The sequence below is a fragment of the Pseudophryne corroboree genome, chromosome 3 (assembly GCF_028390025.1).
Source record: "Pseudophryne corroboree isolate aPseCor3 chromosome 3, aPseCor3.hap2, whole genome shotgun sequence".
Classification (NCBI taxonomy): Eukaryota; Metazoa; Chordata; class Amphibia; order Anura; family Myobatrachidae; genus Pseudophryne; species Pseudophryne corroboree.
This window is the reverse complement of record NC_086446.1, coordinates 283,647,250-283,663,893: the sequence shown is the minus strand read 5'-3', so window position 1 is coordinate 283,663,893 and position 16,644 is coordinate 283,647,250. Positions and strand designations below refer to the sequence as shown.

The 16,644-nt window shown below is 43.1% G+C and overlaps 1 protein-coding gene across 1 annotated transcript in view; it reads right to left on the bottom strand.

Moving 5' to 3' along the window:
• LOC135057245 (peroxidasin homolog) overlaps nucleotides 1-16,644 on the bottom strand; it is a 167,396-nt gene that overhangs the window by 98,227 nt on the left and 52,525 nt on the right. The window contains exons 5-11 of the mRNA XM_063963136.1: nucleotides 16,573-16,644; nucleotides 14,608-14,679; nucleotides 12,337-12,408; nucleotides 12,079-12,248; nucleotides 9,822-9,939; nucleotides 7,469-7,638; nucleotides 5,678-5,950 (exon numbers count right to left, since the gene is read on the bottom strand). Of these exons, the coding sequence (XP_063819206.1) occupies nucleotides 5,678-5,950; nucleotides 7,469-7,638; nucleotides 9,822-9,939; nucleotides 12,079-12,248; nucleotides 12,337-12,408; nucleotides 14,608-14,679; nucleotides 16,573-16,644 (947 nt within the window). The remainder of the gene's footprint in view (nucleotides 1-5,677; nucleotides 5,951-7,468; nucleotides 7,639-9,821; nucleotides 9,940-12,078; nucleotides 12,249-12,336; nucleotides 12,409-14,607; nucleotides 14,680-16,572) is intronic.

The following is a 16,644-nucleotide window of genomic DNA, read 5'->3' as shown; positions in this document are numbered from 1 at the left end:
TCCTTACGGAGTCCCCAGCATCCACTTAGGACGTTAGAGAAATAAATATTATTATCAGCTGTCCTCCTCCCTGACCCTCAGTGGCGGGGGTTGTTCATAGTGGAGTTCTGCGAATACTGAGCAGCAGGCGGTCGGGCAGGTGTGGATGTGGGTTGGCCAGGAAAGCTGTGTATGCAGGTGGGAACTGTAAGATGTGTATGCAGGCAGGTGGGCTGGCTGGGTGGTGAGACGCAGCAGCCGTGACCTATGATATCACACCGTTTTCAAGGCATGGGTCACGGCCGGAGCATGACTGATCCTCTTAAGAGTAAGACGAGCCTGGGACAACAGTTCACTCTGAAGGTGCAGGAAGCTGCTGTGGCTCCGCGGCACACCTTGCACCTTGTCGCGGCACACTGGTTGAAAAAGCCTGCCCTACGCTATATCACGGACCCCTCTATCACCTACTCTACATAGTAACATAGTAACACAGTATTTGAGGTTGAATAGAGTTACTGACCCCTCTATACTCTACGCTACATCACTGACCCCTCTATCCCCAGGCCCTATGCTACATCACTGATCCCTCTATACACTACGCTACATCACTGACCCCTCTATCCCCTATGCTACATTACCGACCCCTCTATACCGTACTCTACATCACTGACCCCTCTATCCCCTATGGTACATCACTGACCCCTCTATCCCCAAGCCCTATGCTACATCACTGACTCCTCTATCCTCAGGCCCTATGCTACATCACTGACCGCTCTATCCCCTATGATACATCACTGATCCCTCTATACCCTACGCTACATCTCTGACCCCTCTATCCCCTATGCTACATCACCGACCATTCTATACCGTACTCTACATCACTGACCCCTCTATCCCCTATGCTACATCACCGACCCCTCTGTACCCCACACTACAATACGGACCCTTCTATACCATACACTACATTACAAACCTCTCTATACCCTACACTACACTGTAAAATAGCAGTACATTAGAGAGAGGGAAAAAAACACCTACTCAACCACATTCAAAGTGAAGAAATACATGGCACTTTCTCATGTAAGGGTTATATATCATAGAGAGAAGAGCATATAAGATCTATTATTTGTAATAATGTATAAGAATTTTCAGAAGTGTGAAAAAGTAAAAACAAAATTTAACTGAATGATAATACAAATGAGTTTCATGTGTGTGTGTGTGTGATAAAGAGAGAGTGTGTGAGAGAGATAGGGGAGAGAATAATGTACCTATCTCTGAGTGCAGTCTACTGTGTCCTCCTTCTGCAGCTGCTTCTACACTTGCCAGGAGCCGGCTGCTGGAGCTCCGCCCACATTTAGTAGCATTGTGGAGCTGCGGAAGCTGCCTGGGCTGGAAGGGGGGAAGGGCTCAAACTCAGTTCTCATGTGCACGACACAACAAAGACCTTGGTACGGGCTGGGCGCATACATCTGGGTGAATGTCACTGTGTGTGCAATACCTCACAGTCTGACTACACTAGCCAGCCTTAGGCCACATTATTTGACTGGCCAGGGGACATATGCACGGTTGCTACTCGTCTCATTCTCACTACCCCACTGACAGGAGGGGAGGCGGGGCCTATTAGTGGTGGGATGAAGTAGAGAGAGGCTGCAAACACTGAGTGGAGGCAGAACGCAGCAGACACTGAGCTGCCCCAATATTTTGCATATTGAATGTCAAGCTCCGCCCCGCCTTCTCCGGACACAAGCATGCGAAGTCCGGATTACAGACAGTGCTGGTAGAAGCCGGGAGTTTTAATAAACTTTGCAGGACAACAGAAGAGTTAGCAAGTATGCTATGGGCCCCTTCACTGCCTATTTTCAATGGGGGGCCTGGAGCTGCAGCTCCATCCGCCCCATTGTTAACCCGGCCCTGGTCGCCGATACTCCTATCACACCCTTGTATATATATATATATATATTAGTGATGAGCGGGTCCGGTTTCTCGGAAACCGAACCCGCCCGAACTTCACCCTTTTTACACGGGTCCGAGCCATACTCGGATTCTCCCGTATGGCTCGGGTAACCCGAGCGCGCCCGAACGTCATCATCCCGCTGTCGGATTCTCGCGAGATTCGGATTCTATATAAGCAGCCGCGCGTCGCCTCCATTTTCACTCGTGCATTGGAAATGTTAGGGAGAGGACGTGGCTGGCGTCCTCTCCGTTATTGTTGAACTTGATTGTGCTGTGCACTATTGCTTAATTGTGGGGAGGGCTGGGGAGCAGCTGTATAATATAGGAGGAGTACAGTGCAGAGTTTTGCTGATCAGTGACCACCAGTTATCCGTTCTCTGCCTGAAAAAAAACGCTCCATATCTGTGCTCAGTGTGCTGCACATATCTGTGCTCACACTGCTTAATTGTGGGGACTGGGGAGCAGCTGTATTATACAGCAGGAGTACAGTGCAGAGTTTTGCTGACAGTGACCACCAGTATACGTTGTCTGCCTGAAAAACACTCCATATCTGTGCTCAGTGTGCTGCTTTATTGTGGGGACTGGGGACCACCAGTATAATATTATATAGGAGGAGTACAGTGCAGAGTTTTGCTGACCAGTGACCACCAGTATATAATATATAGCATTACCGTACAGTAGGCCACTGCTGTACCTATCTCTGTGTCGTCATTAAGTATACTATCCATCTACATTCTATACCTGTGGTGCATTTTAGTTTTGCAGTTTGCTGACACAGTGACCACCAGTATACTATATATAATAGCAGTACGGTACGGAAGGCCACTGCTGTACCTACCTCTGTGTCGTCATTAAGTATACTATCCGTCTACATTCTATACCTGTGGTGCATTTTAGTTTTGCAGTTTGCTGACACAGTGACCACCAGTATACTATATATAGCAGTACGGAAGGCCACTGCTGTACCTACCTCTGTGTCGTCATTAAGTATACTATCCATCTACATTCTATACCTGTGGTGCATTTTAGTTTTGCAGTTTGCTGACACAGTGACCAACAGTATACTATATATAATAGCAGTACGGTACGGAAGGCCACTGCTGTACCTACCTCTGTGTCGTCATTAAGTATACTATCCATCTACATTCTATACCTATGGTGCGCCTCTTTTTTTCTTTGCATCATGTGCTATTTGGGGACAATTTTTTTGAAGTGCCATCCTTCCTGACACTGCAGTGCCACTCCTAGATGGGCCAGGTGTTTGTGTCGGCCACTTGTGTCGCTTAGCTTAGTCACAACCTTGGTGCGCCTATTTTTTTCTTTGCATCATGTGCTGTTTGGGGACTATTTTTTTGAAGTGCCATCCTGCCTGACACTGCAGTGCCACTCCTAGATGGGCCAGGTGTTTGTGTCGGCCACTTGTGTCGCTTAGCTTAGTCACACAGCGACCTTGGTGCGCCTCTTTTTTTCTTTGCATCATGTGCTGTTTGGGGACAATTTTTTTGAAGTACCATCCTGCCTGACACTGCAGTGCCACTCCTAGATGGGCCAGGTGTTTGTGTCGGCCACTTGTGTCGCTTAGCTTAGTCACACAGCGACCTTGGTGCGCCTCTTTTTTTCTTTGCATCATGTGCTGTTTGGGGACTATTTTTTTGAAGTGCCATCCTGCCTGACACTGCAGTGCCACTCCTAGATGGGCCAGGTGTTTGTGTCGGCCACTTGTGTCGCTTAGCTTAGTCACACAGCGACCTTGGTGTGCCTCTTTTTTTCTATGCATCATGTGCTGTTTGGGGACATTTTTTTGAAGTGCCATCCTGCCTGACACTGCAGTGCCACCCCTAGATGGGCCAAGTGTTTGTGTCGGCCACTTGTGTCGCTTAGCTTAGTCACACAGCGACCTTGGTGCGCCTCTTTTTTTCTTTGCATCATGTGCTGCTTGGGGACTATTTTTTTGAAGTGCCATCCTGCCTGACACTGCAGTGCCACTCCTAGATGGGCCAGGTGTTTGTGTCGGCCACTTGTGTCGCTTAGCTTAGTCACACAGCGACCTTGGTGCGCCTCTTTTTTCTTTGCATCATGTGCTGTTTGGGGACAATTTTTTTTAAGTGCCATCCTGCCTGACACTGCAGTGCCACTCCTAGATGGGCCAGGTGTTTGTGTCGGCCACTTGTGTCGCTTAGTTTAGTCACACAGCGACCTTGGTGCGCCTCTTTTTTTCTTTGCATCATGTGCTGTTTGGGGACAATTTTTGTGAAGTGCCATCCTGCCTGACACTGCAGTGCCACTCCTAGATGGGCCAGGTGTTTGTGTCGGCCACTTGTGTCGCTTAGCTTAGCCATCCAGCGACCTCGGTGCAAATTTTAGGACTAAAAATAATATTGTGAGGTGTGAGGTGTTCAGAATAGACTGGAAATGAGTGGAAATTATGGTTATTGAGGTTAATAATAATATGGGATCAAAATGACCCCCAAATTCTATGATTTAAGCTGTTTTTTAGGTTTTTTTGTAAAAAACACCCGAATCCAAAACACACCCGAATCCGACAAAAAAAATTCGGTGAGGTTTTGCCAAAACGCGTCCGAATCCAAAACACGGCCGCGGAACCGAATCCAAAACCAAAGCACAAAACCCGAAAAATGTCCGGTGCACATCACTAATATATATATGTATATATATACACATATATATAGTCCTCTGTTAATAGACTTTGGGCGGGATGTACTATAAGACATCGCCGCCCCTCGCCAACTACCGCAGCGATACTAATCGCATATGTACTAACATATGCGATTAGTATCGCAATGCGGTATAGGAGGCCCCCCGCGATGATGTCTGTGGTGGTCTGCGGGGGTCAGCGGAGGTCTCCGTCACCTCCCAGACCTGGGAGGTGACGTGCGCAGGGAGTCCCCGGACTCCTCCTCCTTCCCCTGCAGCCGGAAGGAGACAAGGCTGTGCTGCAGGAGAGAAGGAGGAGGGGGGCCGCACCAGCAGCCTCTCAGGTATGCCGGGGGGAAGGGGGGGTCGTCGTGAGCAGCGCGGGGCGGCGGCGGGATCCGGCGGCGGCGGTAAGAGTCCCATAGGCTTCTATAGGGTATCGCCATAAAAAGATGGCGATACCCTATAGGGCGAAAACGCGGCGGTCGGGGGTTAGTACATATTAAAATGCGGTAAAATGGGTGTTTTACCGCATTTTCCCTTTAGTAAATCCCGCCCTCAAAGTAATAATGGGTGGAAGGGCTGTAGGAGAGCGCTAATCTGACACACTGTTTAGGTGGTCCAACTTGTTTAGAGCTGGATTTGTGTATACTTTTTCATACTTAGAAATATAAAAATCTGTTGACACGCTTATAAAAGCATAATACAATATAATATAAAATTAGTACAATACTAGAACATGTCTGAATAATCAAATCTATACACAGGATTCCAATACTGTATGTGGATGATTCACTCTTCATGTGAGTGTAGAATTCATAGTGATGTTGTCATCAAGTAGATTTAGAACACATTTACCCTTATCGACTATATATGTCTTTATCTCAGTAGGGGACCCATAAATGTGGGATTTTGAATTGTGGATAAGGGATACTCAACCTGTATTAGAAAGGTGTTTGTGGAAAAATTGCACTAGATAATCGTCACAAAAATCTGTAAACTTACAGGCAAGGAAGAAATACCAAGTCAATAACAATCAATGCTTTGAAAGTCGAGTTTGTGAAAGCACAACACTTGGTCATTACATCACCTTGTACAATGACAGAAGCAGATGCTTGTAAGGAGCCCTCGCTGTTGCTTGCGTGACACTGGTACTGTCCATGTTCAGCCAAAGTGACATTCTGGATATACAAGCCCCCAGAGCTGGTGATGGTGAAGCGCTCATTACTGGGGACAGGATCCCCCGTGTCTGTAGTCCAAGTAATGCTTGGCTGAGGGTCCCCCGATACGCTACACTCCAAAGTTACACTACCGCCTACTAGCACCTCTGTGTTCTGAGGTTGGATTATAAAAAAAGGCTTTGCTGCAGAAGACAGAACACATTGTTTATGTAACCAACTTGATAATGGAGACAGTTACAGTACAGCATGGTCACTTGAAGCAATCTTACACTGCAACAATGCATACAATAGAAGTATAGAAAGTATTTGCTTATTGGGGGTCATTTCGAGTTGATCGCTAGATAAAAATGTTTGCAGTGCAGCGATTAAGTAAAAAAGCGGCACTTCTGCGCATGCGGCGCAATGCGCACGCGCGACGTACTTTCACAACAGCCGACGTAGTTATACACAAGATCTAGCGAGGCTTTTCATTCGCAATGTCCGCCGCAGAGTGATTGACATGAAGTGGGAGTTTCTGGGTGTCAACTGACTGTTTTCAGGGAGTGTTCGGAAAAACTCAGGCGTGCCAGGAAAAACGCAGGCATGGCTGGGAGAACGCAGGGCGTGTTTGTGACGTCAATTCCGGAACTAAACAGTCTGAAGTCATCTCAAGCGCTGAGTAGGTCTGGAGCTACTCTGAAACTGCACAAATTTTTTTTGCAGCCGCTCTGCGATTCTTTCGTTCGCACTTCTGCAAAGCTAAAATACACTCCCAGTAGGAGGTGGCTTAGCGTTTGCACGGCTGCTAAAAACTGCTAGCGAGCGATCAACTCGGAATGACCCCCATTGTTTAAAAACATTACTAGGAAAGATAATGATTGTGTACATAGCTGGGCATACACTATACAATTATCTGGCAGACCATGTGTCCAATCTGGCTGGTTGGAATGAAAACCTGGTAATGGGACCAATTTGTCTGAACGACCGTTTTTGACAGTTTTCCAGGGTTTGGGAGCAAATGGTTGATTGTCATATGCTTCCATACGTTACTACCTGTACTAGATTTGCATTCCTACCAGGCAGATTGGACAAATGGTCTGCCAGATAATTATATAGTGTATGCCCAGCTTTACCCTGTCCACAAGGGGCACTTCTCCCGTTTAATATAGAGTGGTGCAATTTTACTTCTTAAAACCCAAAGAAAAGCTTGGCATCAATAACCAGTAATTTTTAGAAATGACAGTATGGGGATAAATGAGCATACTTGCATATATACGTATGTATGTATATCTACAAATGGCACTCCAGAGGTGGGGCTGCAGCACAGTCCAAATGTCAGATATGGGAACACCACCAGTTGCCATCAGCTGTCATCCCATACTGACTCACTGGCAGTTGGTGTGGCTCCCCTATTTGAACTTTGGACTGCACTGTAGCCCCACCTCTGTAATCACCACTGGGTTACTATACATAGTGTTTGTCTCATTCAAATAGAGAAGAGGATACAGTCAAACAGTTCTATCTATAATGTACCTGTCTGCACGCAGTGGAGGAGCCATTGTGTGGACTAAACCATCTTTCATATGTAGCTTTATTTGCAAAATCCTTATAGGTTGTGGTTCATCTCTCAAAAAGGCTGCTTCTAGTGTACCCAGCTCACTAGTAACCGTTGTAGGTGCTATACTGCAGCTCCACCCAAAAGTTCTGTGCATGTTACTCACACTGGTCGCCAGAATAACGCAGGATGGCCTCCTGTGTGCGCACCTCACCAGCTATGTTTTTAGCGGCACACTGGTAAACTCCCTTATCGGATTCCTGCGTGTTCTGAATCATCAGGGTCCCATCACGTAAAAGATTTAGCCGACCATCGTAGCTCATATCAATCTCATTGCTGCGAGGAAACACAACATTTTTTTTTTTAATTAAAACATGGAATGTAGTATTCATTTTTATACCTGATATAATATAGACATCCAAGCAACATTTGTAGTCATGCTGGACTTTTATATTTAAAATAGGATAATTATATTTTTTATTGTAGTGAAATGTTTTCCTACTAATAATGTTGGAGGATATTTTTGCATTTTCTGTTTGTTTAAAAGCGTGGTAATTTAATGGATAAATTTATATTAAGACACAAATTTGTGGACAAATCTATTTGGAGTGAGGTAACCGCTAGGTGGAAACACCACTATTAAGGCACTGGGGTTATATACCAGTGATGTATGGTGAGGTCAATGGCTGGGGAGGCACTGGCTAGTATCACAGTTGTCTCACCTCTGGTCTCCTTCTGACAGTCCCTGTATTTCCAGCAGAGTACTGACAATATGGTGAGATTTGCTATAAAAATGATTAGAATACTACAAAGATATGTTATAAATATCTTTGTAGTATTATTCTAATCATTTTTATAGTCAAAACTCTGGAGTAGTGTCAGACTGGGGCATGAAGGGCCAACCGGTGTAATGCAGTGGTACGGGCCCATACTTAAGGAGTGCGGCCAGTTAGCGCAGGGTGTGACCAGCTTCCACAGAGGCTTGGACAACCATTAGAGACCAGGGGGGTCATTCCGAGTTGTTCGCTCGCTAGCTGCATTTAGCAGCATTGCACACGCTAAGCCGTTGCCTACTGGCAGTGAATCTTAGCTTAGCAGAATTGCGAACGAAAGATTAGCAGAATTGCGAATAGAAATTTCTTAGCAGTTTCTGAGTAGCTCCAGACTTACTCAGCCATTGCGACCAGCTCAGTCCTTTTTGTTCCTGGTTTGACGTCACAAACACACCCAGCGTTTGCCCAACCACTGCCCCGTTTCTCCAGCCACTCCTGCGTTTTGCAACTCGAACGCCTGCGTTTTTCCGCACACTCCCATAAAACGTCCAGTTTCCGCCCAGAAACACCCACTTCCTGTCAATCACACTACGATCAGCACAGCGATGAAAAATCTTTGTTATGCCGTGAGTAAAATACTTACTTTTGTGTAAAATAACTAAGCGCATGCGCTCTGTGAACCTTGCGCATGCGCAGTAAGCGACTAATCGCAGTATAGCGAAAATCGGCAACGAGCGAACAACTCGGAATGACCCCCATGTCACTGACTTTCTAATAGAGTAACAATGTTTAATTTGAGTGCAATGTCTGGAACCTGACATTAGAGGATAAGGAGGGGCCCTCAAGCAGTGCGGCCCACCAGGGATTTCCCCTGTGGGCCTGTCCGACCCTGCTCTAGAGTATACTGGAGTATGGCAGGTGAGGCTCTGCGTCCCCTGTCTACATGTCACTGGTATATACTGATATAATGCAAAAGTAGCCCATAGCAAATAATCAGTAATAACATTTGATTAATGTAGTGCAAATTGGAAAAAAAACAAACTAAAGAAAATCTTTAAAATTTCTAGTAGAGTAGAAAAGAACAATAATGTCCTCATCTTTGACCTGTACCAAATGCAGCAAAACTATTATGGACATGACCATCCAGTTTATCTGAGATTAAAGGGCATGTGGTTTACTGGATCATATTGTGTGGTCTAATTTAACATAATTTCCATCCAAGAACAATGGAAGGTTGGCGATAAATATTTTACTACTATAAATAACCAACTTTTTACACTGAACATAGTGGGCCTCATTTACAGAGCTAGGATTGAAGCAAAACTAACGTTTGATCTTACACTGCACAGTTAAGCCAGGACATGCCCCCTTCCAACTATAAATCTTTTTGAAATTACATATGTAAATCCAATCCCCTCACATAAGTTTGCATTGGTTTTACCAAGTTGCATAATTACTCTTTTTATGATTTGCTCTGAAATGGAGGCCCAGTAACTGTATTCATATATTTGCTACTCAATAAAAGCTGATTTTCCCAATTAGTAAAAGTGGCATAACTGGAGATTATTTTGCATTATGCAGTACACCCAGACAATGTATCCTTCTGACGGTGCTGTATCACGCTTGCCTACAGTCCCAGAATGTCCAGCAGGCTCCTTTGATAACATCTTCTGTACCCTGGATTCTCCCAGAGCCTACATTTTAAAAAGAGCCTCGAGTTGCAGACTCCTCCCAAGAGTAACTCACTTGTTGTGTAGCCATACGATATCAGGTTTTGGGTTCCCCTCAGCCCGACAGGTGAAATAAACAGTGTTCCCAAGTATGACATCTGCATCTCTGGGCTCTGACAGTATACGGGGTATATCTAGAAAGTAAAGTGTTCCCATTTAATAGCACATTAACTTTAAAAAAAAAAATCATATTTTTTAGGTTTTGTTTTTGTTAAAGAACACTGTCTTCAGAATACATGTCAGCTCTGCCATATGGATTAAACCTTGTTCAGTTGAATAGGGACAAGAAAAGGTTAGCACCCCAGAGCAGGTATATTTGACTCATCCTTTAAATCCTTGTCTTAGCCGAGTCAGGCAGAGCAGTGGAATTTCTCTCAAGGAAAACAGAACTAGACACAGCCTGCGGGTATACAAGATTTGAAAAGCCCATGCTGTGGAGTAGTGGCAGACATCATAGCCTGTGCATCTGACTTCATAATGATGAGTCATGGCACAAAAGAGAGTAGCTGGAAATAAAGACGGCCATCGATAGATTAACCTTCAATGGTCACATCTGATGGTACTATTGGTGGTTAACTTCAATGGGTTGAAACCATCAACAGGCAAACAATCGCTTGTTTCACCCACTGATTGTCATCCCTGCTCTTTTACTCACTGGGCCAATCAGACGTAGGGGAGAGGCTTTGTGGGTTGCATAGGGAGAGGGGTATGTAGGCCCCATTTCCCTTAGAAAAAACAATCCCTCCCAAAAAACACAATGGCCGGGAACTACTGTAACTCATCCATTAATGGCAAAACCATTTACCATCAATGGTTTTTACCCATCAATGTCCGATGGCCATCCCCAGCTGGATATGAGCAGGGCTTGCAGCAACACTCTGTATTGCCTGTAGTATGGAACCAGAACTTGCCTCAAAGCAGCCTAAGTACACCCTTTTAAGTATTTGTCAATTAGAAGCGATTCAATTAAGCAACCAAAAGAATTTACACTCTGCATAAATCTTTTCTGGCTCCATGGGATCTCAATTTTTTGTTGGAAGTACCAATACTAGAATCCCTTTGATAACGTATCACTCAAGTGGCTCACACTCAAAGTAATTTTTTTGTTGGCAAGAACATCTGCAAGAGGAGCAAGAGCTTTATAAGTAGAAGGAATTCTTTCTAAACATACACGCAGATAAATTGGTGCTACATTCTAAAGTGGTTTCCAAGTTTCATGTTGACCAAGTAATTGTGTGCATGGATTTTCATCCAGAACCAATAAATAAGGAGGAACAAAGACTGCATACATGAGAAATGGTTAAAATAATTTTTTGTATTTTCTGAAGGTCCAGGGTCAATCTCCCTCCATAAACACGCATGCAAGATGGATCAGAAGATATCCTGTTATAGGCTGATAAGATAAAATGAGCAAGAGGTATTGTGGGCATATTATACAAGAGCAGTGGTGACTGCCTGTGCTCACAGGGCACAGTTAGATCTTTCCAAACAGCATGCTGGACTTCACTTCATACATTGTCAAAATGGCTTTTTTCTAATACATTACTGTTCTGTCCTGGACAAACGTGTTAATATAATAAAAAAACATTTTCACTATAACAGACCATCAATATGCAGCAACATTGTTAAAAAATTCTTTAAAAACAAACAAACAAACAAACAAACAAACAGCACTAAAACAATAACAGGCATAAAATCATATAGACCAAAAATAGAATAAAAATAAATCATAAGAATATGATAAAATATTTCTCATGGATAGGTAAAACTGGATGCGTTTCACAGCTTGCAGATTCCTCATTGCTTCTTCAGTGGATACTCCATTTGGAAAGATTATTCAAGCAATGGAAAAATCACATTTGTTTTTATGAGCAAGAATTCATCAAATTCATTAAAAAAAATAAAAGAAGAAGAAAACACTGAAAATCAGTTATTCTTAAAAACTGACGCTTGATGAATCAGGCTCAAATATGCTATATAACTTTCAGGAGGGGTCCTTTAATCCTGTCTTCATTGACTGAGGTTTAATCCTTTTATAGAGTGCTTCAATGTAATAAAACTATCACCAATCATTGTTATATTGTCACCCATAATTGCTTTGCTTACTTAAATACATGGCGATACAGCATTTAAAATTAAATTTAAGAAGCTCTTTATAGTGGTGGTGGTGGTGGTAAATGTAATTTTAAAGCTTTCACAGGTTTAGTGTTTTTTTTTTAAAGAGATTTAAGTGGAAGATCATATTTAAAAGTGTATAAAAGCATCCAGCTCACCGCAGTTAAACTGTTCGGCAGAGAGCAAGCTCACAGCCATCCCTCGCAGATGGACAGGGTGTTCACATGTCACAGCTGCATGAGTACTGCTCCTCTCGGTGAGCTTCCTAAGAAGATCCACCAGCCACACCAGCTCACAGTCACAGGTGAAGGGGTTAGAATCCAAGCGTCTGCCCAGATAAAGGTGATACTTGGAGTTTAGTATCATAACAATAAGCAGGAAATATTGCTTACCACAGTGATCAAACTACTACTTACAAACGTGTCAGAGATGGGAGCTGAGAAAAAGTTCCTGGTTGAATCCTGGTAATCCGGTTGTTGTGCAGGAATCTGCAGAGAGAACACCACTTACCAAATGCAGCAATGCTATGCTGATAATCCTTCATATTATCATCTATGTAGTGCCAACCTACTACACATCACTTCAGTTCCAAGCTTTACTATGGCACTTCAGCCCCTGCTCCCATAGAGCTTCCAATCAGATTTCTATGCCACAGGCAAGGGGTATGTACAGTTGTAGCAATGCTCATCGTGGCTTAAGGGGATTAATTAGATTGCCCCGGTGGGACAGTTAGCCCCGGTAAATTAACGCGGCTAATTGGATATCCCACATGGAGACAGAGAGAGAGACAGAGACAGAGAGAAAGAGAGACAGACAATGGTAGATAGATAGATAGATAATACAAATAATGAAGGTGGCAAGCACAGGACTTTATAAATAGAGATTCACCAGACTGTGTCATAGCTTGACCCAGGCCTCTCTAACAGACCCCCCCCCCACCCCAAAAAAAAAAAAAAAAAAAGATGGGAAAAAAAAAAAAAAAGACTCCAAAGAGTCTATATAGGTTCTGTATGTACAGTATAGGTTCTAGGAATGTTTGCTTTTCCTGTCTACTGAGATGACTAATCTGTTAAACGCTCCAGTGATTGGCTGCATGGAAAGACAATAATGAAAACCACACAAGTTAGAAAGAAATAAAAGCTATATATTTATTAAAGGTTATAGGGGGCATGCAAATATTTAGCCATCAGAAGAAGAAAAAAAATACTTTGTATTGGTATTATAAATGCCAGATTTATTATCTGCATGGTCAGGCCTCATAGGACACAGCAGATACAATATTTCATTTTCCATTAGACATAAAGAGAGGTATTCACTTCTAAGAAAACCATTACCAGTTACTTATATAGTGCTTACATTTTCCGCAGAACATTTTACCATCCACATTATCCTGCACAAGTGGCGTTTACAATCTATAATCCCTACCATATACACACTAGGGTTCATTTTTGTCAGGATTCAATTAACCCAACAGTATAGCTTTGGTGTGTGGGAAGAAACAGGAGTACCCAGAGGAAACCCACTCCGGCACTAGGAAAACATACATATTCCACACAATTAGCGCTGTGGTGAGAAGCCAACCCAAGACTGCAGTACTGTGAGGCAGTAATGCTAAATGTTACACAATCCATGCTGCCTTAAGCTATACAACCAAGACATAATATACATACATACATACATATACAAAGACCCATGTTGACAATTTTAGTAACAAATGAAACAACAAGTTATGTCTTTTTTATGTAGCCTTGTTTTATCTACTATAGTTCAGTGGTTCCCAAACTTTTTCAATCACAGCACCCTAGAGTATCAGATTTTTTTCACGGCATCCGTAGGCCAAAAGTTTCTTATTGAGAAATTCAGGAAAAAAAAGAAAAATTAAGTAAATTGTGTTTCATTCTTAGGGTCAGTTATGTGGTGAGGGCCAGGATTTGCTTCTGTTTGTTCACATATTTTATGATCGGTTGCCACAAGCACTGGGTTTTGCCTATAACATTGACCATAAATGATTTGAATTGGTACTGGACTCCCAAGTCAGGACACCCTTGCAAGCAGGGAAGGGTTGGGATGCAAAACCAGCCCGAGAAATATACGGAAGCAGCTCTAATGGGGGTGCAGTCTGAAGAGGGGGTGGGATCCCTCCTCATAGGGCCTAATTGTACACAATTTCAGCCTTCCTTGCGTCTTTTGCTGCAGTTGTGTCTGAGACCAGGGTGGATTGGGAACTAAAAGTGGACCTGTAAAATTCTGTAGAAGTGGCCCGACATGGGCAGCACAAGAGGTATAACATACTGTGTAGCCATGCATTGTATGGAGTGCAGAGGGCTGCCTGTCATGTGGGGGGTGGGGCCACATGACAGCAAACAAAACAGTTCCCACAGACATGGTGGCCTTTCAGGAATCTTCATGGTGAGCCCTATGGCCAATTTCCCCTGCCTGCAGGCACTCCAAGGCACCACAGGGTTCCATGTCACTCCGTTTGGGAACCACTGATCTAGTTTATTTATTGCCCATTTTATGCTCTCAGTGACTCGGTGCAATATTCTCCAATAGGATTACTGAGAAAAAGCCTAGTGTGCATAGGAAAATATTTCCAGCAATCAGAGCCTCCTGAAACTTGACATTAGAAAGTGCTGAAATAATGGCTACAGATTTATCTCGTGAGGGACCGCAAACATCTTACTTACAGTCTCTCCAGCTTAGGGAGGTCACCAAAGGTCTCTGCATCTAGAGTTTCCAGGTAATTGAAGTGAAGATACCTGATGGAAAGGACATATACAGACATACAATACATACAAACGGCGTTCCATTGGTGGCTAGTAACTACATATAATGAGCATTTATAGTGTAATAGCACACTGCAAATTAGTTGTTTTAATAGAATCTTGAGAAGTAGATTATAAATAAACATGTATACCAATATGATTTCCTTCAGCTACACTCAGAAGCAGATGTGATCATCTGTGAGTAACTATGGGAAGCGTACACAATACTATAACTGCAGTTATCCAGGAAACATTACCCAGAGAGCAAAAAATAAGCAAGGCTAAATAACCACAATCTGTGCAGTGCAAGGTTAATTGAATCTCCCTCTAACAATACGTAAAAGTAATATATTTATATGCAGAGTCCACATCTGTTATTACCACGTGTAATTCGGCAGAAAATAAAAACCTCACATTATAAAGAGGGAAATTCAATAAAGACGATGTGCATGAATACACACAATGGGGGATATTCAATTGTTTGAAAAGTTGGTTGGGGGGTCTGTTTTTTCCTGTCTATTAGAAAGGAAAAAACAGACACCCAATTGACTTTTCAAACAATTGAATACCCCCCAATGAGTTATGGGACAGTAATTTCTCAGGCTCCTGGCAACTCTACAAAGTCTGTTAAAGTATGTGAGGACTACAATGACCTTTTAGAGCTGCATTGGGCCTATGGGCTGCAAGATGGATTAGGACATTGGGATCAGTATGAATTACCAATGGTCGGGATGCCGACCGTCAGTATACAGACTGTCCCCTTGCGGGCTTGCTGCGCCCACCATGCTGTGGACTCAGTGGCATGCTGCACTCGCCACAGGTTCTGTTCCCACTCTATGGGTGTCATAGACACCCACAAGTGGGAATAGCCCCTGTGAGCCGGTATTCCGGCTGGCGGCATGTCAGCAGTCGGAATTCCAGCGTCTGCAATTTAACTGCATCCCAGGACATTGTGGGCTACTGTACATAGGGATATAATTCACAAGAGTGATGACAATATATACATGTTTATTATTATTTAATGTGTAAGTCACTTGTATTAATGGTGCAAATACTCCAGCCTTTATTAGGAACATTTGTGAATTTTAAGTGAAGAGGGTCTACAGTACATTGCAAATTATATAAAGTATGTATGACAGTGGCTCTCAAACTTTTTTGAATCCTGGCGCCCTAGAGTATCAGAATTTTTTTCACGGCACCCCTAGGCCACAAGTTCCTTTTTGAGAAATTTAGAAAAAAAAATATAAAATTCAGTAAATTATGTTTGTGTGTCACCCTTTAGGTTCAGTTATGTGGTGAGAGACATGATTTGCTTCAGTTTGTCTACATATTTTATGATTGCCAGCCACAAGTACTATTTTTGCCTATTACACCCTAAGGTGCCACGGTACACAGTTTGAGAACCACTGCTCTATGGATTTGCTTATACAGGTTGAGTATCCCATATCCAAATATTCCGAAATACGGAATATCCTGAAATACAGACTTTTTTGAGTGAGAGTGAGATAGTGAAACCTTTGTTTTCTGATGGCTCAATGTACACAAACTAAAATCCGATATCCAAAATACCTCTGGTCCCAAGCATTTTGGATAAGCGATACTCAACCTGTACTTACAAAAACAACTATCAGTATAAATTGATGGCAATAAAATGTTCTGCTTATTCTGAAGGCCGTGTATAAATTTCCAAATGAACACACACAACCATTTTTTAAGGCAACAGGCTCACGGACACAAAACCAAATAAAAGCATGTACTAAACATTGATGTTGGAATGCTCAAGCTCAATTAAGAGACATGTTTTTAATAAACAAAAAAATAGCCAGTGACCATTTTCTTGCCAGTCACCTCCTGGATTTATATCTGGGCTCACTTCGATATACTCACAGCTGCTCCAGTGAACGCAGTCCATGAAAAGCATTTTTATGTATACTGCGGATATCATTCTTGTAAAGATAA